The sequence below is a fragment of the Clytia hemisphaerica genome, unplaced genomic scaffold (assembly GCF_902728285.1).
Source record: "Clytia hemisphaerica strain Z4C2 unplaced genomic scaffold, Clytia hemisphaerica genome assembly, whole genome shotgun sequence".
NCBI lineage: Eukaryota > Metazoa > Cnidaria > Hydrozoa > Leptothecata > Clytiidae > Clytia > Clytia hemisphaerica.
Window position 1 is genome coordinate 637,529 of NW_027104383.1, and position 24,611 is coordinate 662,139.

Here is a 24,611-nt window from a genome sequence, read left to right on the forward strand (position 1 = left end):
GGTTGAAACTCATCTCGTGTGCTACTTTGTCTCTTCCCGAAATTCAACTTCCCCGAATTTTCATAACCCAAACCAGCTTTTATACGAAAAATAATTTCTCAGCTTTTTTGATCAAATAATTTATACCGTTTGATTGGTGATTGTGCAAATCGAAAGTACATCTGCTCAAAAAAAAACATCAGAATCAAAACACAAGGAACAAGATGGCGGACCAAATGGCTGAGGTAAATGCCACGATGAACGAGACTGCAGCCAATAAAACATTATCAGGCAGGGCTGCTGCCACCCCTGAGGGGTTGCTACTTGCATATGCAAGTCTTATACTTATGGCACTCCTTCCTATTTGGTTTGGTTCGTTTAAATCCGTCATTTTCAATAAAAAGCAAAAGGTATATAATTTTTTTAATTTTATTTATATTTTTAGTATTTGGGCATATTCAACTCCAGAGGTGCTGCAAGTGTGCAATACGGTAACTTTGTGTAATGCCGTCATACCTTGTCTAATTCTGTCATAGCAACTATCTGGTCTTTAAAATGTTTATATAGATAAAACCGTGAGCAGTTAGCCACACTTATTAGCGTCCCGCCGAAATGCGCATCAAAGATAAATGCTGCGAAAGCGCTATATTGTTTACCCGACTCTCAAGCAAAAAAATGCGCTGCAAAACTTCTCAAGGGATTCATGAAAAATAACCCGGCGCTTTTTAATGAAATTAAAATTCTCAAAAACTATGAGAAATTGCCTAAAATTTGAGCCAAGCCAACCTTGAGAACTAATAGACCTTTTTTTAAAGAGGCAGCCATGTTGAATAATTATGTACTCCAGCATAAAAACAATGATACAGCCGTGCATAATTTTTTAAATATGCATGATACAGTAATTATGCATGGCTGTATCATTGACATTGTTTTTATGCTGCTGGAGTCAGTCAGGACCTCTTTGGTCTTTTCTAACATTAGTTCGGATAGGACCCTGCCGACGCACCGGACTGTCCGGTGTATTTGTCCGGTGGCAAAAGTATCCTTTTCCACACCGGACATGACGGTCCGGTGTGGATGTCCGGTGTTGCAAAGGGGATACTTTCAACACCGGACATCTCTGTCCGGTGTATTTTCCCGGTGTCAAAAAACACCGGACATCTAAATTTCGAAACCTCTTGACACCGGACAAGCAACATCGGTCCAAGCTTTCCGTGTGCACGTCCGGCGTGAAAAAGCAATTTTTTTAAACATCGGACATACATTTTCATTTCTAAACTTTCAGCGCTAAGAATGCCATTTTTAATATGCGTTTTAACTTGTAGATTGCCAATTTCAATCTTAACCTAAGAATACTATAAGAATATTTTTGTACGATTTTCGCCAAAAAGTTAAGAATATCCATGATGAAATGAAAAACACCATTCTTATAAAAAAAGCGTGTTTTACACGGACGGTAGCATCGTTAACACAACAGACACACACGTCACTGGGCTTCAGCAGCACTGATCGAGCGGCTGTTAATTTGCGCACTTGAGGTTATTTTCCTTATTTTTTTCGAATTCGCCTTTCTTTCATGCAAACAACAAAATGATACAGATTTAAATTAGATTGAAAATAGCGTCCCCACCCGCCGCGCTTCTATTTTTTACAAAAAATAGAGAACGTACTTCAAAATCAATAAAAATACTACATTGCGTCTGGCTCGCTATCGTAATACTTCGCTAAGCGAAATTAAAAAAAGCTTTAGAGCTAAATGCGCCAAATTTTCTCAAATTGCAATATTTTTCCCAATTCATTTTTGCGTTATTTTTCCTTTTCTCCCACTGTAAGAAAATAGTAGCATTTCTCTTTTTTCTAGGAACAAGTTTTCGGAAAGAACTGAGTTTGAAATGACTTGATACAACTAAAAATATTATCATAACTAAATCTGAAAAATCCTTATTATAACAAAGAGGCAGGAAGGTTGCTTTCGCTGGCTGGGCCACGAAGACCGAATCATTCTAAGAGATGTTGGTTTGTTTAGTTCCAGCTTTTCTTCATTTAAATATACATAACTAGTTTATAAATAAAAGCAAGAATGTTGTGTTCCCTTGATCACAAAATATTAGTCATATATTGAAAAAAAATCACATCTGCATTCTTATGGGAATCCAATATCTTCTGTTGATTTCAAAGATTGAAGCAACTCATTTGCAAGGGCATTTCTTGTTCCGTAATTTTGAAATTCAAAAAAATAAAGACAAACCAGTTTAGGCCCTAAGCCATAGTCTTCAACAAAACCATGGTTCATTTTCCCCGTGTAGAAAATAGTTGTATTTAGAATTTCCCCACTGTCTATGTACTTTGAAACTATCCTGCAGACGGAAGCAGGCATCATCCCGATAGCTCTTTCTTCAGTATTTTCGTCATCTGCAGGGGAAAAAATTTTCACAGCATTCGAATCGTAAATGTTATGAGGTTCTCTTCGACAAAACAATATTGCCTCCTCGCTTGGTTTGTATCGAAACTCGTGGTAGCCATTTGCTGTTGCACTCAAACCCAAATATGACTGCCGCTGCCATTTCTTTTTGATTCGGTATTGGTTGTAACGTACAATGTCGTAATAATGGTCTGTCTGACTTACGACAGATTTTAAAAAAAACACCCTGCTCGTTGTTTTAGCTACATGTTTTTCGTGATCCATTGCAAAAGATTTGCTGATTTCCCACGTCTTTCTTTCAAACAAATCGCTGTTATTCTGAACACAAATTAACACTCTCCGACGAGGTGAAGATTTTTTTCTTCTGCTATTTTATTAGTAGACGTCAATTTTTTTCTTTTCTGCAAACGCTGGCCTATTTGGTCTGATTTGAACTTTTGAAACAAAAGGAGTCTACTACTTGAAATGTACAGCAAGACAGTCAACAAAATTATATCGGTGTGTTTTGTCTGATACTAAGAAAAAAAGAGCAGACAGGACAAACAAAGAAGAAAAATCTGGGAAACTATGGAACAATTGATCTATGGCGTCAAAAACAAAGACACAAAAGAAAAAAATGAAAAATGATAAAAGGAGAATCTTTACGAATTCGAATAGTCGTCTCCTTTTTGGTGAGTTTATTTTTATGCTATCACATGGCAGGAAATTTTTTTCTTCATTAACACTGCGTCTTTCTCTGACCAAAGTCACCCGACAAGGTAAGGAAAAATGTTTGAATGTTTTAAGAAATACGGAGTAAGTTAAGGCTTTTACTCAACAATGACTAATAGTGATTGTTTGAAAAACTAGTGGGTCATAAAGTCTACGATGAAACAACATTTCATTTAAAGATGTGAAAGTACCAATTGTCGTTATTAAATTTTGAATTAATAAACTATAGAAATAATTAGGTGTTTGTATTTATAAAAACAAAAATTTAAGGAGTAAATGAAATTAATAAAAGATATAGAAACTGTATACAGTAATCTGTTTTTATTTTAGAACCACGATGGACCAACAAAATTTTGTCGAAGACACCCAAGATAAAATTGAGGTATTCCTCGTTGACAGCCAGTACGTCTCAAACGCAAGTCAGGAGACCCAATCACTTTTTGACGAAGGAGAAAAAATCGCTGAGATAGAACTGGTCCCTGAAACGCAATTAGACCAAGACCCAGAAAAGGTATCAATAATTCTTATTATAAATGTCATTTTACCATTTTAAAGTTTAAACTACAAAGGTAAATCTTAAATTCTTAAGGTGGGAGTCACATGAAGGATTGAGAAAATTGAAATTTTACATTTTTCATCATATCTTTTGAAGCAGAAAAGATTTCTATATGAAACTTTCCAGAAATGTAATATAACTATAGAGAATGTGAAAAATCAAAAAAAAATTCTAAAAATAGCCAAGACGGGGGTAATATCAGCCAGGGGGTAATGCACTATCAAAATACTATGGCAACCTTTTAGAAAAATCTATGAAAGCTATTCCAAAAATTTTTTTTGGAGGTTGCTAGTAATTGGATAAGCTGTGGAATGAATGGAAATTTTTTTCAAAATTTCATTCCAGGGGGTCTGGAACCCAAGAAATGGAAAATTTAAGTTTTTTCGAGTTTTGAAATTTAAAAGTGATTTTTTCAAAAATCTACTCCATTCATTCCATAGCAAACCATATACGGAGCAACTCCTGAAAATTTCATGATCATAGCTCTTTCCAATCCTGAAAAAACGTTGCCAAGGTGTGCGAAAACCCCCTGAAACCTATTTTGAGAAAATGGTCCGTAAAGTCAGAAGTGAGATATATATCTCTATTTCTCTGTAATAAATCAACCGTTTTACAAAATTCTTTCTGTGTTTGACTAAAATGGAATAAAGTACTACTTTATATACTTTAGAAAGGGCTCTGAAATACCAAAATAGTCCAGAAATTCCAAATTATCACTTTCACGTGATGCGCGCCAATCCTTAAATTTTGCGCCAAACTCCACGTCAACATCGATTTAAGTCAATTTTAATGTGTTTTCACAACAAAAACCACATTTTCAATGTAATAGATCATCCCTAGTATATTTTCCTCACTGCATCTGTCAGTTAAGGTTAATTTAAGTTTATCTGTAGTAATACAAGAATCCACTTGGACGTTGGACATCACGCCATGCACAATTTCTCCTCGTGAATGTAATAATCCAGAGGGTGTCCCAGACCTTCATAATTCATCACACACAATTGTTAACCAGCCTCCAGGCTTTCAATATCTTTAACACTTGGATCTTTGAATAGATACATCATTAAATATGCCTTCGGTCCATTAAAATTTGTTCTTCGAGGTTTTTCGGTGTTCATCAGAAACGTTGAGTTTGGGAATCAAGTCTTTGGTTTCACCTAGCTCAAGCTTCCTTAGTTGGGAAGAATGACATTAAAGAGCTAAAAATGTCATCAGTCAGTCCAACATTTCCAAATTAAAACAGCTTTCATAGTCAAAAACACTGCTGACAGCCTACAAATTTTTGTGTTTTTTAAAAATATTACTTTTTTGGTTACCATCTTTAATTACGTCATATTAGGAAATCCCGCGGAAAAAAGGCGGTAGATCTTTCGTTTGGTATGTCATGATCCTATGTTTAGATCAGCGATAAAGAAGTTGGGCTCTAGCAACGGGTATGATTTTTCGTTGCTAAGGAAAATACTTCAGATCAGGGTCTAGAAAAAACCTTATATCTCAGGAAATATAAATGCTACGGCCTTAAAATTTTCAAGGTGGGTTCAGAAAGGGTATAGGGTCATGAAACGCGCAAAATCTCGAAATCGATAATTTTTTCACCAAATCTCAAAGCTTCATGTGACTCCCACCTTAAATGTAATTGAAATAAAGAGAAGAAGGTTTTATCCCATTTTGAAATGTGAAAGGTCCGATCTTTTCGCCTACTTAATTCTAGTATTTACACTTCCAGGGCGATGCCATTTATATCGAATCGGGAGATGACGAACCTCCCCCCAATAAAGAGAAGGTCGACGTTGTTAAGGAAGCCAACAAACGAAGGGAGGAAAATAAGAAAGCAGAATTGAAATGCTGCAACAAATACTTCCGAGACAAAGCCGACTTCGATCGCCACAAACTTTCAAAACATACCAAAGACGAAGATTTACCGTACCGTTGTAAGTTGTGCAAAAAGGGGTTTGCGGTTGGTTATCGAATGCGAAACCACGTCAAAACTGTCCACAACAAAGAATATAAATTCAAATGCTCTAAATGCAACCAAAAATTTCAAAGGAAGGGTAGATTGGAAAAACACAACGCAAAATGCGCAGTTTAGTCATTAGTTTTTTATTTGTAAGTTAGTTCTTAGTTCTTTATTTTTATATTTGTAAATAAGCCTCTTTTACTTTTTTATCTTTGGCCTGGATAAAAGAAATTCTCCACTGAAATACCTTTTGTCAATTTGACCTTCTGAAACAAATCTTCGCTCATTTAATACTTAGTATTAAATATTATTAATCTAGTTAGGTCGCTGGCTCTGAATGCTGAAAATGGGTTAAAATACACGTTTTTTTAAAGAAACACACTTTTAAGAAACATGATCAGGCTGAAATTAAGAACTTACTCTCCTCATTTTTAACATAACATAAGGCTGGGAACGATAAACTTAATAAACATCTTAGAAACATTTCAGGCTGAAATCGATGATTTCTTAAGACTGAAATTTGGCAAAACTTTAAGAACGTAGTAAGAACAGCTAGCCTGAAAATTGTCATGACGAAATATGCTTACAAAATCTTTTAAATCTTCATTCAATATGTGTAGATGTAAATACCTCATCATAGTGGGCACCCCCCCTGGATTCAGGGGGGGGGGTTGAGGATTTTCAGATTTTTAAAAATAGGTGGGGGTTGGGTTGATGAGAAATTTCAGGTGGGGGTAACCCTATGTAGGTGGGGGTAACATTTTTCAGGTGGGGGTTGTCAAGTTTTCTGTATTTAACTTCGTTTGATTTTGTACTTTTTTGTCTTTTTCAACTTTCCACATACTATACTAGATAAAAATATAAACAAATGACTGTCATAAGTTCTGAAGGTTAAAAAGAGTTCATTTTTTCTCCAGTCTTTTCCTTTCCAGTTTGTAGTCCTCAGGACTTTTAACTGGGATCTTTAGTGTTCCTAAAAGGAACAAGACCTCCAAATTCGAAGGTGTGATTTGATTGCGCCGTTTTGCGCATATGAGTTGGAGTATGGTGTAGCCCCTTTCTACAGGCGAGGTTGCTGAAAAAGGTGGGGGTTGGGCTGATATGAGATTTCAGGTGGGGGTAACCCTATGTAGGTGGGGGTGACCTTTTTCAGGTGGGGGTTGGAGGGGTGTTGCCCACTATGGACTCATCTTTTCTTCACACCCAACCTTCATAACAATAAATTTACTTGATTTTGAAGCCAAAAACTAAGCAATTATCTTTTTTTCTTGATTTGATTTCAAGAACATCAATAATTTTAACATCAATAACGTCAATAATTTTAATACTCAAAACTTTTCAAAGCAATTATCTTTTTATCTGAAGAAAGTCAATAAAAATATTTTAGGCTAAAGAAGTTCTGAAAAAATAAGCACACCCAGGTTTAGCCAAAATTAAGATATTCTAATAAAAAAAATAAAGACCCATAGGAATTTTAAGAGGGTACACATTAAAAATACGAAATGTGTTATGAAGACTTCACCCTTTAAAAAAAAACAAAAAAAAAACACTATGCTTATAAAATAGAGTGAAAAAAGATCAACAAAAAAGGCTCTCATACAATTTAAAAAAAAGTCCTCTAAAAAATAAAATGTATACTCTCGGGTACCTAATTGGAAAAAATCTCCGAACTTAATAAGCGGGGGGGGGGTGGAATGAAAATGTTCTGGGTGGAAAATTTTTGAAAAGGAGGCTAATGCAGCTGAATTAGGACAAAAAAGGGAACTTTCAAAAACATTTTCCCAAAAATTAATAAGCGGGGGGGTTGGAATAAGAATGTCCTTGGTGGAAAATTTTCGAAAAATTAATTAGCGGGGGGTGGGGGGCGGCTATTAAGTATCCGAGTGTATTGCTAGTTAAATTCAACCAGTACAATCGATGCAAGTCCAATTTTCATGGTTGATTTCTTCACCGATACAGCATTCGTGAAAGAGTTTGATATGACAAGAAGCGTTGGCACATCTGACTAGAGAATCTAGATTTGCTTTCTGGTCACAGAAACAGATCGACGACGAGTTATCTTCGATATTTTCTTTACACTCTGCACAAAGCCATTCTCCCCGTGGTAGCGACTTCATTTTAGTACATTTTAAATGGAAGAAACGAATAATGCAATCTTCCTGTCGAGCACATTCCATAATATTGTTGAAGGATTCTAAAAAAAATTATATGTCAATAATATTCCTTGCTAGTAGTATTTCAAAAAATGCTATTATCTCGAGAGTAAGATCTTAACCTTTGTTCAATACGACCTAAAAGTGACAAATAAAAGCTGAATTTTCTTCAGAGGTGCATCCTATTAAATGTAATAGTAGGGGCCACTATGTCTTCCCATGTGTAGAAGCTTGTTAAAAGGGATCTTATGATTGAATATTGTCCATTATACATAGAAGATCAAAATTTGAAAGGTGGCCTTGGCGATCACTTGTTGCCACGTGACGTGACGTCATTGTTTACCATGGCAACAAAAACAAACTCTCCAAAATTTTTGTACCAATCGATAGAGCATGAAACTAAGATTCAAAAAAAGGTCATAACCTATATCTGAAAATACAAACACATCAGGAAATATTAAGGAAATAAGGCTCGGTGACGTCACCATAAATGGTGACGTCGTCAAAAAATCGAAAATTGTCGAAATTTAAAATCTTTTGTTTCATTGGCCTCTCAAATTTTGATCTTCTATTATATAAGGAACAATATTCAATCATAAAATCCCATTTAACAAGCTTTTGCACACTGGAAAGCTTTTTTGCGACATTGTGGCCTTTACTTTAATTGTGCACAAAAAGGTATAACAATTGAAGTCTTACTCAGCTTCCCACAAAAGCAGTAATGGTCCATATCCTTGCATCTGGGACAAACCCAATTTTCAGGAGCTGTTCTTTTTGGATTTAACCCGACACATTTCATGTGAAACCATTCAATTTTGCATGAAGGTTGTGTGCATGCAATAAAACCACCAGCAACATACCAACCAGGTTCTCTGCAAAAGCAGTACCTTTCGTCGTCAGCTTCTTCCATGTCAATGTTATCTGATGGCTTAATACCTGGAGGAATTTCGTCTTTGATCTCTACAATTTTTTCATTGCCGTCATAGGAGATGTTCTTGCATTCGATCTAAAAAATCAACATCATTTATTTGCAAAAAAAAACTAAAACTAGTTTAAGCATATGAACTAAAAATTCAGGCTCAGTTATACGATTTTCTAGCAAGGATTAAAATTTTCTTATCAGTTAATGACCCTAAAAACAACAGAAAACGAGAACTTTCAGACTCACCTTTTTTAAAAATAAATCTGTTAGTGGTGAATAATAATTGAACGTGAAATCAGGAGTGGCATAGTGAATCTGTCCATTTCGTTGACGATAAGGCACACCAATGAATCTCACATTCGTTAAATTGTCTGTAACATTGATAAACGTTTTGTTTCGACAGAGTTGCAATACCTCAATGACACCATAAGTTTTTGAATAGAAGAAATCACCGGGACTTAAAATCACGTCCATCTTATTTTCAGCTTCATCTTGCCAGAATCTCTTTGTGTTCCTTGTTCCACTGACCTTTCCTTTGCCCCTTTGTTTTACCACCGTTACATATTTGCTAGCCGTCATAATCTTACCATCAGCAAAAACGTGGAGAACCTGAAAATACAAAAAAAATCAAAAGTTGAATGTTCTAACAGGTTCCATAATTAGTCAGTTGAGTTAAGTATTGTGACGTCATTTCATTAGTTGTAAAAATTTATGAACTTATGCCCTTGTTCTTTGGAATAAGGCTAATTCAGACTGCTCTCTAAGCCCGGGGGAGGGGGTATACTTAAGCACTGGTCAGGGTACCTTTTTTCACATAGAATCCCATTCAGGGTACTTTTTTCACAGGGTCTCAAAAACATGAAAATACAAAAATCAGTCCCTGGTAGAGTACGTTTTTGGGAAAAATGTAGAAAATTTTGGATTTGTTTGAGAAAATTTTGGAACCTCAACTTTTAGAGAATGCAACAGAATGTCTTTGCATTTTAAGGATCAAAATATTTTATTTCAATGCTTTTGACATGGTACCTTGCTTTTGTTGATTAAGCGGTTTTCGATATTATTCACTGGAACCATTGCATAGTTTTGTCGAAAACATCCAACAAAAGTGATATCAGTGATTGCAGATCCTGTATCCTTAATCTTGAATCCTTTCATTCTATCCTCTGATGATTTAATCTACAAATAAGAAGTAGAAAACTCAGTTTATAGATTCCCCGAACTTAATTATCTGGGTAAGAGTCGACTAGTTTTAAAACACTATCAGTCTATTAACCACAATGAAATGAAAGTGTAAGGGATTAATCAATTTACGAGATTTAATAATGAATGCATAGATACCTGATACAATGGATTGTCTTTCAACAAATCATCCATTCCCAGAATCTTAAAATCGGCAACAATTTCACGATCCACAATCTCTAAAACTCTTAACAAATCTTTCAGGCTCCAGTCGTGACTGAAGAGTTTGGGATGACTGGACTTTGATGGTTCTTTTGGATGCTTCCAGCAGCTAGGCTTTTGACGATTGCGTCTATTTGAAATGTTTCCTTAAATAAAAGGTAATATAGATAATTTGGCTAAATTTACTCATCAGGTCTAAAGAGACTTTGATCTGTGAAAGATCTAAGGTAAAACCTTAAATTTTCAATTACTATTGCAAACAATGTTCAACGAAGGTCAAAATTTTAAATTTGGTGCGCATGGAAACACAAAACACCAGACCAGAGTCCCACAAAAAAAACTTTCCTGGAAATACCTCTGATTTCAACGTTTTGTTGGGCAGTTATCTTTGATGTACGATCCAAGTATTCCATAGGAGTAAATTCGTCATCATTACCAAATTGAAAGCTAAAATACAAAACAGCTGTAATATATCATCCTATTGCTACCATACAAGAACAACTGCAATTCGGGGGACCCTGGGTGGAAAATTTTCAAAAAAATTAATTAGCAGGGGATGGTTATTAGGGACCGGACAGTAATCATCCTTTCAGAAGATTTGATTGAAAACATAACTGATTATTGATTAATGTGTAGGAAGTGTAACATGATTTCTGTTGAAGAATTCAATGGTGTTGATGTGAAGGATTAATTAAAGTACTTAGTGGAAGGGATAGGAGTCTGAACAGGTCTGAACTCCCCTTTTATATTTTTTATTTTTCTCTATGAACCTATCCCCATTTTTTTAACCAGCCCTAATTTTCTCCGTATTTTGTAACATAAAAAAAAACTATGAGACACAATAGGACAAAATTTGATAAGAGGCTAAAAAGGCTAATTCTAAAGATTTGAAAAGAAAGTTATGCAACTTTCATTCATATGTTTGAATTGTCATTATGTACAGGTATTGTCATCTTTGGAAATACTGAGCCATAACCACAACTTAAACTTGGAATTTCCTGCATTTTCAATTGATTTTTTTGGCATTATGTTTCATCCCCTCTATAAACCATTCTATGGAAAGTGTGATTAAGGGGGTTCAAACTATGCAAAATCTCTGATAAAAAAAACATATCTTTACCGCACTGAGCTGTAGTGGCGTTCAACAGGATACTCAGACCATTTCCAACCCATGAACGGGAGATTTGGGTTGAACAGCTTGAAAGTGATGGCAAGATGTACCAAAGAAGAACAAAGAACAACAGTATCTCGATAAAGTTCCATTGTAATGAAGCACGACTTGAGATTCAACTTTGATAGAGTTATCCATTCTCTCCACAAATGCATAACTTTACACACAAAGTAACAATCAGCGATTCTTTCAACCATAGTGAGATCAGGATTCCACCAAGCTTCAAACCCTTTCTTTGCGAGGAAAATAAAAAACATAGTTCCTTTACCCCAATGTAAGGTTTGCAGTCCACTGAGGCATTCATTCGATATAAGCCTTTCAGCAGACTCTTGGTCAGTCTTGTTATGCACTTCAATATCGGTTTTTAACAAGCCAAATTTTGACCCCATTGAGTAGACATCACAAATTGACTGGAATACAACTGGGTAGTTACCAAATCGTAAAGGTTTAGTTGAAAGTGTAGATGATTTTGTGACCTTGCGCGTCCAATGCATCTGGTCTTGAGTGGCACATCTTGGAAGACCTCCAATAATTGGGGCAGACATATTGAAGATGTCTGAAAGACAAAGAATACCAAGATAAAAACTGATACTCACATTTTTATCATCAGCAAAAGGTTGTGTTGGGGTGGAGGGAAGATGTTTTGAAATTGGGTTTCTGACCATTTCACTTGCTGTGTAGACATAGTGTGCTACTTCAAATGACGTTGGGAATCGAACCTTCCAGCCATATAGTTTTGCATCTTCAACAATTTGGTGACTGGTTGAAAGTGGGTTACACTTTGACGGCAGGATATTTGTTTTTGGAGAATACCCTGTGATGGTTAGCATTTGTCGTCTAAAACGGGAATCTCCATCTGCAACAATTTGAATGATGGGTATTTTGAAGTAATTACACATTTTGAGAATATTGTATGATAGCAATTGGTGATCTTGATGTTGTAGATAACGGTTATTGGTACTAACAACAGCAGTTTCTTGGACTGGTAGGTTGATACAACAATTTGATATGATTATGGAATAAACATAGGTTGACAGTGGTCTTTTTAGAGCATCACTTTCTGCAACTATAACATCAATATTTTGTGCTATATCATTATCGGGCGAGACTTTTGGAAGAGATTCTAAAATTTGTATTTTGTAGAGCTCATCTTCGATTGATAGAGCCTTTCTCCAATCTTGATATGTATGCAACTGAGCATATCCAATGAAATAAGTGTCTTTTAGGTTTTCAACTTTGACGACACCACAAACTGGTTTCCTTGTTTTACTATCAGATTGAATAGCAAAATCCTTGAGATATTCAATGACATCAAATGTTTCTGATACATTTCTAATGACGATGAACCTAGGCATTGCAGAATACCCATATAAACAGTTCTCATGTTCATGGAATTGAACAGATGATTTTGTAGCTGTCTCATCTATCATCATGTTTCCGAAAAAGCCTATCTCTTCTAATATTATGAGACCTTGATGCCAGGGTATATTTTCTGTTTCAATGGGATCGACAAGCGGGTGTATACATTTTTCTGATTTTCCAGATATGTGTCTGCACGATCTCTCAACAACAGCTGAAAATATGGGTAGAAATTAAATTAGTACCATCTCAAAAAAAAATGTAAAAATTAAAAAGACAAGTATAACAGCTGTCAAATACAGCAAAATAAACTCATGAAAGTCATTATTTAACTAAAAAAGGATACATTAAATGATGAATAATGTTGGATATTGACCAAAGTTAACATACATGCTGGATTTTTCTTTTGGAATTAATTGCCAGGGTGTTGAGAAAAGAATGTCTTGGGTGGAAAACTTTTGAAAAATAATTAGCCGGGGGCAACTATGAGACCAGAGAGTAGTCAAGATTTTAACAATTTTAAGACATAGGAATATCAATTTCTTTGCCTTCTCTTCTCTAAGATTGCTTTGAAGTTTTTAGTGTCAATGCATGGAACCCCAATATGATGGAGAACAACATATCCAAAGGCAAATTTGATTCAGTACATAAATCATGTATACTACTTTTCCAAGAGCTTGTGAATGGTGTAAGTGGTATTGGGTAGAAATGAGTTTGAAATTTCAAGATTTTTTGCCCCCTTACGCTTTTTCCTTGGCTAGTTCAAAACACGGGTCACAGCACGGGTCCGGGTCACGGGGCATGGGGCAGCTCTGATTAAAGTAACTCGAACAGAAATTGTTTTAAAAATGCTAAAAATTATCGAAAAAATCAATTTGAAGGTGTTTTATCCACGTATGACTGTTTGAAACGTCAAAATCTAACCACGTGCTTTCGAAGTTTGCGCCGTGTACAATACAGACCAGAAAATAATAACGTAAAAATGATGGTAATTTATAAATGCGTCAATATTTTCCACCTACCATTATAAATTTTTAATAAATAAAAATGACGTAATTATACTCATATCTCTAAAACCACTATCTTGCAGCATTTAATCGTTTTTAAACATGCCAATCTATATCCAGTCATATGATTAACATCCTATTGTGTATGAAAAAATATTTTGCTGTAAATTGGTTCAGAGGCCTTATATTTCATGATTTTAACAATATTTTTGTCATTCAATATCATTTTGTCAAAATTTGTGGGTGACATATTATTTAAAGATTTTCATGATATGATAATACTATTTGTATATAATTGTTTCAGACATACTATACTAGTATAGTACTATTATCTGTGTTATGTAGTACGTGTTATGAATTATACGTCATGATATCGTTATATTTTTTCCGGTCTGTAATTTGTATGCCCCGTGACCCTTACCCCGTGCCCCGTGTTTCGAACTAGCCGCTTTTTCCTATTTAAACAAAAAACTTGTTTTGCCAGACTATTTTAAATGTCAATCTTATATGTCAATGTTTTAAGACTTACCCCATGAAAGATCATAAACATTTCTTTCTTTTTTGCCTTGCCATTGCTCAACTGTCGATCTCCAAGGGCCACCTAATGCTTCCGATATTCTGTTGAACACACGATGTGAGCAATTGTTGAAAACATCGATCCAAAAGTCCTTTTCCAACTCTGCAAACAATTTATTTTTCCGGCCAGAGTTCTGCAGCATAGTAGATATTAAGGACTTTTGCATGGCAGAAAGATTCGAACTTAGGACATCAACAACCAAGTCAGTACTCAAGACATTCTGGAGCATGGTTTTTTGAGTGTCCAAAGATGCTTGTAAGCTTTCAGCATATTCGGAGCATTCTGCCTTCTCCTTTTCCAACATAGATATCTTTCCATTCAATTCATCAAATTCTTCTTTTTCCTTCCTCTTTAAATGCATAGCCTCAAATCGAAGATTATCATTTTCTTGTTTAAGTTTCTTTATTGTATCATCATAATATGTTTCTTGACGAACACAAGGTGTTTCGTTATCTGGAGCTTCATTGTTCTCTTCACTTGTGGTTAATGGCTTAGGAATCTTCTTATTTGATGTGAAAAATGATGTTACACATTTTCTTTTAGGATTGCGTAAGTTTTTCTCTTGTTCTTGTTCAAGCAAGGTCTTCAGCGAGGGTCTACCAGGTTTTTTCTAATGTTTAAAAGAAAAAATAGACAAAATAAGGATACTATAGAACATCCAGCTTTGACCAGGTAAGGAATCAAAATACGATTCGATTTTGATTTGAAATAATATTCATCAATAGAAAAATATTGATCTGCTCACATCGACTAACAGTTTTTACCTTACTCTAATTAGATATCCCTCTTACAACAAGAGGACAGTAAAAATACTAACCTTGGCACTGTTTTTATCGTGATCATTATTTTGGTCGTCCATTAATTTTTCAGATTTATTTTTATCAATTTTGTGGCTATGGAAAAGAGAAAATCCTTGTCAGATGATATAAGTATAAAGTCAGTCAAATAAAGCTCTCCAGGTTTTGGAAAAAAACTGGAAATTCGATATATATTCTTAATTAGGATTGAAAAACAAAGGGATAATCCTAATTAAGAAAGTCCGTGCGATCGAAAAAAATATGCTTAATTAGGATAGAACTCCTGACTGAGTGTAGTCTATAGTAACCACAAAATTTTTTGTAGTATCCCCAGAAAAATGGAGTAAAGATGGCAAAAGATAAAGAAAGAAAGAGGAAATCTAATTTTTCCGATTTATTTTGGATTTTTTGGAAACTTTCACCTCTACTTAGTAAATGCAAGGTAAAAAATTGTGTGTTCAAAACATAACACAATGGTGTCATGCAGAAAATAAGCCTAATTCTAATAAATAAATATGTACAGGCAGCAGGGGTCGACTCAATACTGTCAACTTGGGTTACTTTCATCAACAAAAGGAAGAGGTATAAACTTTCATTGTCTTTCATCGTTATTTATTATTATCTCCCCCCTCGAAAAGAAATGTGAAATGACAGACTTTTCTGGTCCTTATCAAATCATAAAAGTTAGAAGTCATAACCAGACTTCTTTACATTCATTTTAGCACCTACTGAAACCATATTTGTAAATTTACAAGCTCCACCTTCATTACATTCAGTCTTTTTTCTTCCTTCTAATTTGTAACAAAAACTGACATTTTTGCTGCAGCGCTCCTGGTGCTTTCTTTCGGAAATGTTTTGATAAAATACAGACATGCTCAGACTTGCTCAGTAGAGTTCTCCGTTCTCTAACATACTAAGATCGATTTATCAATGATTATCGGGAGTAATACCAAGGTAAGTGTGACCGCGAAAGGCTAAAAAAAATAACGCACACCGGACACACCGGACTGGGCATGTCCGGTGTAGAGATTGTCCGGTGGTAAAAAGAATCCTCATTTTACACCGGACTTTCGCGTGTCCGGTGTTCGTTAAGTCCGGTGCGTCGGCAGGGTCCTGTTCGGATAGAATAAAAACATACCTGATCAACACAACCAAACCTTCTGTCTTGCGTTTACTCTTTCCTTCACAACAACTTTCGTTTTTGCTTATGTAGGTTTTAAAATCCACAAGTAATGAACCTCTTATAGCTTTATCTGAATAAATCTGGTTGAAAACCTGCTATCAGGTTTCATTCCGTACGTTTTTTATCCACGTGGTGAACCGGTTTCCCCGATTTCCCGATAATTAAAAATTGGAACTTTCCCGTGGGCGCGATTGGGCGTACCGTCATCGCAAAATATTTTTCGTGAAAATTTACCGTATTCTAACGCTAATATAATCTAGATAGGAAACAAATATTAAATTTGACTCTTTTTTGCTCGTATTTCTAAATTTTACGATAAAAAGAACTATTTATAAATTATTTTCTTTAACGGGCGTTGAATCGATATTGACATATTTAATCATGTCATAATCAATGCCGTGCATATTTTGTCAGTGTCGTGCATATTATGTCAACATCCTTTTCATTGGATAAATACCACTAAAATATACAAGAAAAGTAAACATAAATTTATCGCCCGCGAGCACGGCTTAGCTAAGCGCACCTCTCTTATTCATTATCTAAGAATTGGAGCGGGCAAAGATTACCGTGCGGGCTGATAGCGGGCAAAGGTTATTTGAAGATTTTTTCAGTTATAATCCAAGGTAGAACAAACTAAACATAGAAAGGGGGTATTTTTTAGTGCTCTATACGATGATCGGTATTTTTTTTGAATTCTATGTTTAGATTTTTCTACCCAGCCCCGTTACTATGTACGCGCGCCTTGTTGCTAAGACCTTTGCTTGAAATCGAAAGTGAAACCAAAATAATTTAGCGCAAACTGCCGTTTGCGTAATATCGATAAAGTGAAATGAGGTCCTGACTGGCTGGAGTACATAATTATTCAACATGGCTGCCTCTTTAAAAAAAGGTCTATTTGAAGATAAACTTCCCAAGAAAAAGATCTACAGGGGAGACGGAACCCACCTAGATCCTTGCACTGCCGGATAGGGTATTTCCCGGAAATTTTGCTGGACCTCAAACACTGACCATATTCATTTGACAACGCAAAACGTCAAATTGACGTTATGAGGGGGTGGGGGGGTTTTCAAAAGTTAGGTTTGACGTTATAAGAAATCAAAGGTATACCTTCTTGTGAAAATCGCAGATACTTGTAACCACCAACCACACTACACTTTATAAGCTTTCGAAAACATATTCGTGTATGAAATACATGAAAATTTGCTGCTCGCATAATCCCATTGGTTCGCGCTATGATATCATTACATCATATTTTCATTGTTTGCGCGGTTGAGCATTGAGCGAACCACATCGCACAAGTTGGCAAAGAAGGTGGTACGCCTAAAGCACGGAACGGACCTAGCGCCAAGTGAAGCTTTTAATTTCTTTTTAAAATAAAAGTCATTAGTTAAAAGAACACATACACGCACGGGTACAACCAAGTACAGACTTTGTGACGGAACGGGAAAACTTTGATGAAAAATGGCTACAACTTTTGGTATACATCAGTACATTGCTTGACGTTTTCTGTGGGGGGGGTGGGGGGGTTCAGAGGATAACGTCAATTTGACGTTTTGCGTTGTCAAATGAATATGGAAGGGTCCCCTTACATGTGTGGAATTGTTTTTACTTTGTAGCGTATAAACAAGGCCTTAAAAATCAAAGTGCTGTCTCGGGAATTGAATGACAAATTTTGGTTGGTTGATTTTGGCTACTGCACGCTGCAAACTTTCAAATTTTAACTATAATTGTCTTGCTAACTTGATTCAGGTCCAGGTAACTCTCATCCTTGTTGCTGCAAATACATCCTGTAGATGACTAATGTTGTTTTTTCTGAAAGCTTTGTTTCCTAGTGTGACTAACTGGTGAGTGGTCCTAAATCCGACAGCCCTGCCTAAGCTAAATCCGACCCCCCAAATAACTGTTATGAAAAAAAATTCTATGTTTACAAACATTCCCTCTCCAAGTAGAACAATAAACTATTGCAAGAACTCTCGAAACAAAATATCTAACAATATGACTATAATGTCAAGATGTCAATTAATGTGATCAAGAACGTGTGAGTTGCAAAAATAATTACCTCTATTCTGTATTCTGAATCTGTTGCTCGTGTTTAACGTTAACAATTCGGACAATTTTGTAATAAGAAATTATGTTTTGTATAAATGCAATTATTGTTATTTGGTTCAATTGGTTCAGTGTATCAAATTTCTCAGTTTAGTTGACACTTTGGTATCTTCATTGCGTCACAGCGAAAGGTTTGTTTTTATTTTAGTTTGTATCTTTGAAAGACCCCATCGGATTTAGGCAGGGCTGTCAGATTTAGGACCACTCACGGAACTTCTCCTGAACAAGCTGTTTAACCACTCGTAACTACTTTGCAGACCATAGTTGCTATGGTGGAATTAGCAGGAATTAGTTGACAAGGGTATGCCAACATCACACAAAGCTATAGTAGATACTATGGTGCGCACTCGCCGGGAGAGCAACATAATATGTGCAGACAACCTGTGAAAAGTTTATATTGAAAACTGCAACAAAAACGAAAGTGGTCTCTTCCACTGATTGCTTCCTGGTGCTCCTCTGCGGACTGTTATCAAATTTCCACCAATAAAATTGCTGCATTTCACACAGCCCTTTTTTGACACCTGTGGCCTCTCAGTGCCTTGCATAAAGGGCGGCTGTAAAATCTCACCCTTCAAATATTTGTTACAGTCTGTGATCCTAAAGCTTAGGCTTTTTCTCATCTTCCATTTGCCTAAGAAAGCGGGAATTTGATGCAAGAGTTAGATTGTCAACAAAGTGCCGTAAAAAACCATTGAATGAAAGAAAATCTTTAAATCTTAAATATTTTAATTTTGACGAAATGGTGCAAAAAAGTGAAACATGGAAAAGTTTCTTTTTTTATTGGTTTAATTGAAATAGGAGATTTGAAAAACTTTATGTTTGTTTATTGCACAAACCCCTGTGTAAGAGTACCTCGTTGTTAAAATGTTGGCCTAAAATGGAAAATGAAACCACTGAAAATGAAAGTAAAATTGGCTCGCACTCCGAACCCTGTAATTTTGATGCACGAGTTCAAGTCTATACTGTTGGATCTCAGAAGTTAAGCGTGTAATTAAAAGGATTTCTCAGACTATTATTTTTTATATATTCATGTGTGTTAGGTGCAGTCAAATTCTGAAAACAGAATTTTTTTTTTGGTTTTGAAAATGAAACTTTTTTCATCTCTTTTTGATTTTTATTTGATTTGTAAAGCCAATTCACTGCATACCAAATTAAAAAAAAACTGACCAAAGACAAACAAAATTATACTATTGATTTTACTAGTCAATTCTTTTTTTTTTTTTGACAAACTAGGCTTTAGGAACAAATTTCAGTCAAATCAGACAACACGATTGGTCACAACATGTTTTTAGCCAAACACAATTAGTCAAAATTATACAAGTCATTTCCAATTATCCATATCTACTACTCGTCAAAATTTGGTCACAGTACTTGACAATCTTTAGATCTTAAAATAATTAAGGGTAAAAAGTGAAAGTAATAAGATATATAATGTATTTTCAACTGGCAGGTTTTTAAAGCTATAGGGCCAGGCAACAGTCTGTCAATGACAGTCATTATGGTGTTTCATTCTTGACCAGAAATTGATAAGCAAGTGATCCCTAAAAGTTATGGCCTAGGGGACTTGAGCAAAAACGGGTGCTGGGCATGTGCTGTTTTTTTTTCACTTTGATGTCACTACTAGCAATCTAGTCTTTCTTGTAAGCAAAAAGTCCCTCTAGGTCAAGCATGCTTTTACCCTTGGATATTGTGAACACAAGTTTTCATATATGTGTGAAGAAATAAGAATTTCTGTCTGACTATATTCACTCAGGAGATTTGGGTGGCACAGCAGCATATGCATTTCGTTCTTATTGGGACTTATAAGCACTACGTACTGCACCTTGGCTGGCCTGATCGATTTAGTCAGCATCTCTAAACCACAAAATGACTTGTGGTATATATAAAGGGCCAAAACAGAAAAATTTTTACAGAAAATGTAACCTACAATTTAGCATTGCTAGAAAAAAATTCTGCATCAGTATACTGTGCCTTTTTGAAATACAATGGATCTAGCCCTAGTACAGCTCTAGTACATGTTTTATTAGGATGCACTTTATCAGAATACTGCCTCCAGTTTGATATGAATAAATTTTGGACTAGGGAGTGAAGCCATGCATTAGCTGTCTAAGTCTGACACAAAGAACAATAACACTATCATTCTGATTTTTTAAGGAATCTGGTGAGAAGATTGAGTCAATGAGTAAAAAAGATGCTGCAATGTTCCCCCTAATTGCTAGTGGAGCACTTTTTGGTTTATATGTATTTTTCAAGGTAATCTTTTATACTTGACGTCATACTGTAAAAATCTGGATGAAATCTTTTCAATGTCAGTCAGTAGCTTGGCATTTAAAGTTAGAGTCAATGTTAATGGGAAGAATATTTAATGTTTACTTTATGAAATAATTTAAAAGATTCTACTACTTTCTTCAGGTTGAGATATTTTGTTTGTAGTCCGTAGTATTTTAATAGAGTAATTTTCTGTTTCAGTTGTTCAGTAAAGAATATATCAACTTGTTGTTGACGGTATATTTCTTCATCATTGGCGTAGTTTGCATCACAAACTTGCTGCGACCATTTGTTGCTCCTCTTATCCCAGCTTCATTCCCAAATGCAAATTATCACTTAGTTCTTATCGAGGGCAATGAAGATAAAAAAGAAAGTTTAATTGATTTCAAATTTGACCGGATCGATCTGGTTGATCTTGGGTTAGCAGCTGTTATTGGAGTATGGTATCTTGTAAAGAAACATTGGATTGCAAATAACATCTTTGGTTTGTCATTCTCTTTAACTGGTGTAGAAGCTTTACATTTAAACAGGTTTGATTCTACTTTTTATTGCATGTTGAATATTGTTCATTTTTTAAATCTTTATGTGTTAGGAAATTATGTCATCAGTAATCTTGTATTAAGGATTTTGTTTAGATTTTTGTAACCATTTGTATACATTATGTACATCCCAAGATATTTTTATAAGCTTGCCATGTTATTAAATCCTTTTAATAATTTATATTGATCCATAGCTTTCCAATCGGATGTATTCTTCTTGGAGGATTATTTTTCTATGACATCTTCTGGGTTTTTGGAACTGATGTCATGGTCACTGTCGCCACTTCATTTGAGGCTCCCATCAAAGGTTTGTTGGATCATTTGTTATATTAGATATGTATTGCGGCTTTTGTTGATGTTTGAAAATATTTTTCTTACTTGTGTACACTCGGTTTAACTGACCTTTTTGCGTTCATTTGAAGAAACACTAATCAATATAAGTACTGATATTATACTACATCAGAAAACAAATTTTTCTTCAACCTTTAGTTATCTTCCCTATGGATTTCTTGGAACATGGTGTCTGGGGAAAGAATTTCGCTATGCTTGGTTTAGGAGATATTGTCATCCCAGGTTAGTTATTATATCAATGGTTGCTAAAGATATAGTCAGTCTATTTTCATTTCCATTTAAATTCAACATTTCATCAATTCCTACTGTTCGTAGGATGTCACTTTCCGATCTATTGATTAACCCTCATAATTCAAATAGCTATAAATTTATTATCATTCTTGCAGGTATTTTTGTCGCACTATTGTTACGATTCGATAACAGTAAAGGCACTGGAAGCCGTGCATATTTCTACTCCAGTTTCATTGCTTACTTCTTGGGATTGGTCTTGACTGTTGTCATCTTACACGTCTTCAAATCTGCTCAACCTGCTTTGTTATATCTTGTACCTGCTTGTCTTGGTAGTGCTCTTCTATGTGCTCTTGTAAGAGGAGAAATATCAGAACTTTTCAAGTAAGTGTAATGATTTCTTGGAGTAAACTGTACTGGTATTATGATTAGTGGCTACTACGTGGAAAATATATCATATAGATTTCAAATATCTCTCCCAAGAAGTAAAGTTTTTGTAATAATATTTTTCTCTTGTTAGATATATGTAATGGTCAAAAGATAATAAGAGAGACGAAACTTTTAGCGACAAAGAAATCATATTTGAGATACTGTGTCTTTTTTTATAAAAAGCGAACCAGATGGATGTTTTTGATTTAAACACGTCTGCTTTAAATGTCAAGTTTTCCCTCCCTTAATATCAATTATTCTTTCAGATATGAGGATCACCCAGAAGAAATGCTGGCAACAGGAGATTCCAAGAAGAAAGAAGAAGAAACAGAAGAAACTTCTAAAAAAGATGATTAAGAAACAAAACGGAAAAAAACCTTACCATCAAATTTATACATCAACATTTTATCTTATAGTGAAGAATTTTTTATTTAACTAGATATAGTATTGTCTGATAATATTACATTATCGCGGGAAAAAGGTATATTTTTACTTCATTTTATCCAAAACTTACTCACTTCAGGGTCTTGAATTCACATTTTGAGACAATCCAGAGTTTTATAGTTGATATTTGGTACTCCGCAGTCCCTTCTCGTATTTAATGGGAAGTTTTACTTGAAATTTTTGAATATTTTTTTAAACTAATGATAGTGTTATATTTATTCTTTTCTTTCGGAAAAAAAACATTGGGTGCATGCCTGTGTTTATATCTTTCATATCAGTTTAATTTTCTACCCCATGGAAATTTTTCCCGAAATTTTTGGACCTGCATCTTATTAATATATTTGTGGAGCAAGCTCAAAGTCATCTTTTGAAAAGACAAAATATTCCGAACGCAAGAATGGTGACACACAAATCAAACCCAATTTGAAATTAGAAATTCAAAAGAAAGGCTAGACTGTAGAAGGTTTAAAACTAATCAAAGTACAATCAAAGCTTCCTTAAATGGTTACAATGCAACAGAAACACAATCAACTTTCATTTTCTACATAAGTGTTCCCGTTCCATATCAGATACATATCGATACTGATGTCGATGTTTCATAACAGGACAGTGTCTTTAAGCAAAAAATGTTTTTCTTTTCCTCTTTCTGACCAATCTTGCCCCACATCCGTGCCAATTCAATATCAAAAGCTTGTAAATTAAAATTGATGAGAAAGCAACTCGAGTAACTGTTATTTAAAAACAAAACCTTTAAAATATCGACCGGAAAACTTTGGAAAATGCCGCTGCAGTTAATTTATTTTGAGTTCTTTAAATTAATTTCGGAACACCCTGTATTATAGCTAACCACTTTTAATACAATACATGTTTTTTTCATAAGCACACGAAAAGGCTGATAGATGCTTACAAAGATGCTTATATCCCAAGCAAAATTATTTTCCACCCAGGACATTTTTATTCCACCCCCCCCCCCCGCCGCTTATTAAGTTTTGAGAGTTTTTCCAATCCCCCCGCTTATTCCAACCCCCCCGGCTATTAGGTACCCGAGAGTGATGTCTCAGGGATATGATCCATGGAAATTGTTTGAATACGAGGCAAGTGATGTATTCGTGAGGTAATAAAAATCAGAAAAAATACATTTTTCGTAGGCTCAAAGTAATGCTTACCATTATGAACATGCTTATAAGTGCAATGCTCATAAAAAACCGGGGGGGGGGTCAGGATCCAGATACCAAACCCAGGGCCGGGGGGTGGTGTCAATTTTTTTTTCAAATTTCAAAAAGTCAAGTTGGTATCGATACCAAAATGAGGGGGTGGGTCCCCCTTTTTTGAAAATTAGGTAATCTTTAAGTTGGTATCGATACCAAATTGAGGGGGTGGGTCCCCCTTTTTTAAATTTTTGCTGAATTTGAAATTGGTATCTGACTTAAAATATTGTTTAATGTAAGTATAAAAACTTATTTGAATCGTTTACACTATACCCTGATTCCTTATAAAAGCATTCTTCATTCTATAATTGAAATTAAATTTTTATAGAGTTGAACAAACTGAATCAAGTCTTATATTAGCAGATCTTAGAACTTTTTTAGTCGTGATAAAATTTTTCTGTACATAACATTCATCATATAGGCTATGTTGTATTAGGCATGCCTAATACAATGAGTTTTTTATCTAGTCTAGTCTATCTACTAGTTTTATGAATTTGATACATTTTGCCAATTTAGTTAAAGAAACTTAATTTACGTTGTGTTTGTTAGAATGAGAAAAACTTTTGTTTTCATTTTCAGGAGTCTAAAGTGTGGTACATAATATAAGTGATTAATAAGAGGAATCTTCTTTGACTAAAAACATACACAGATTTTGTTTAGCGTCCCTTGTATGCAGTATCCTATGCATATAACTTCTTGTATTTTTACTGATTGCTAATTTAGGGGGGGTGGGTCCCCTCTTTTTCAAAAAATCAGGATTTTCATGTTGGTATCGTCGATACCAATTTAGGGGGGTGGGTCCCCCCTTTTTTAGAAAATTGGGATTTTCAAGTTGGTATTGAT

At 35.0% G+C, this 24,611-nt stretch overlaps 1 protein-coding gene across 1 annotated transcript; it reads left to right on the top strand.

Moving 5' to 3' along the window:
- The first annotated feature begins 170 nt into the window (after window positions 1–170).
- On the top strand, window positions 171–22,823 carry LOC136819273 (minor histocompatibility antigen H13-like). The gene is made up of 7 exons (XM_067075503.1): window positions 171–389; window positions 20,456–20,554; window positions 20,771–21,099; window positions 21,303–21,415; window positions 21,598–21,681; window positions 21,846–22,071; window positions 22,383–22,823. The coding sequence occupies exons 1-7, from the start codon at window positions 204–206 to the stop codon at window positions 22,471–22,473; spliced, it is 1,128 nt and encodes a 375-aa protein (XP_066931604.1). The 5' UTR covers window positions 171–203; the 3' UTR covers window positions 22,474–22,823.
- Window positions 22,824–24,611: the final 1,788 nt, after the last annotated feature.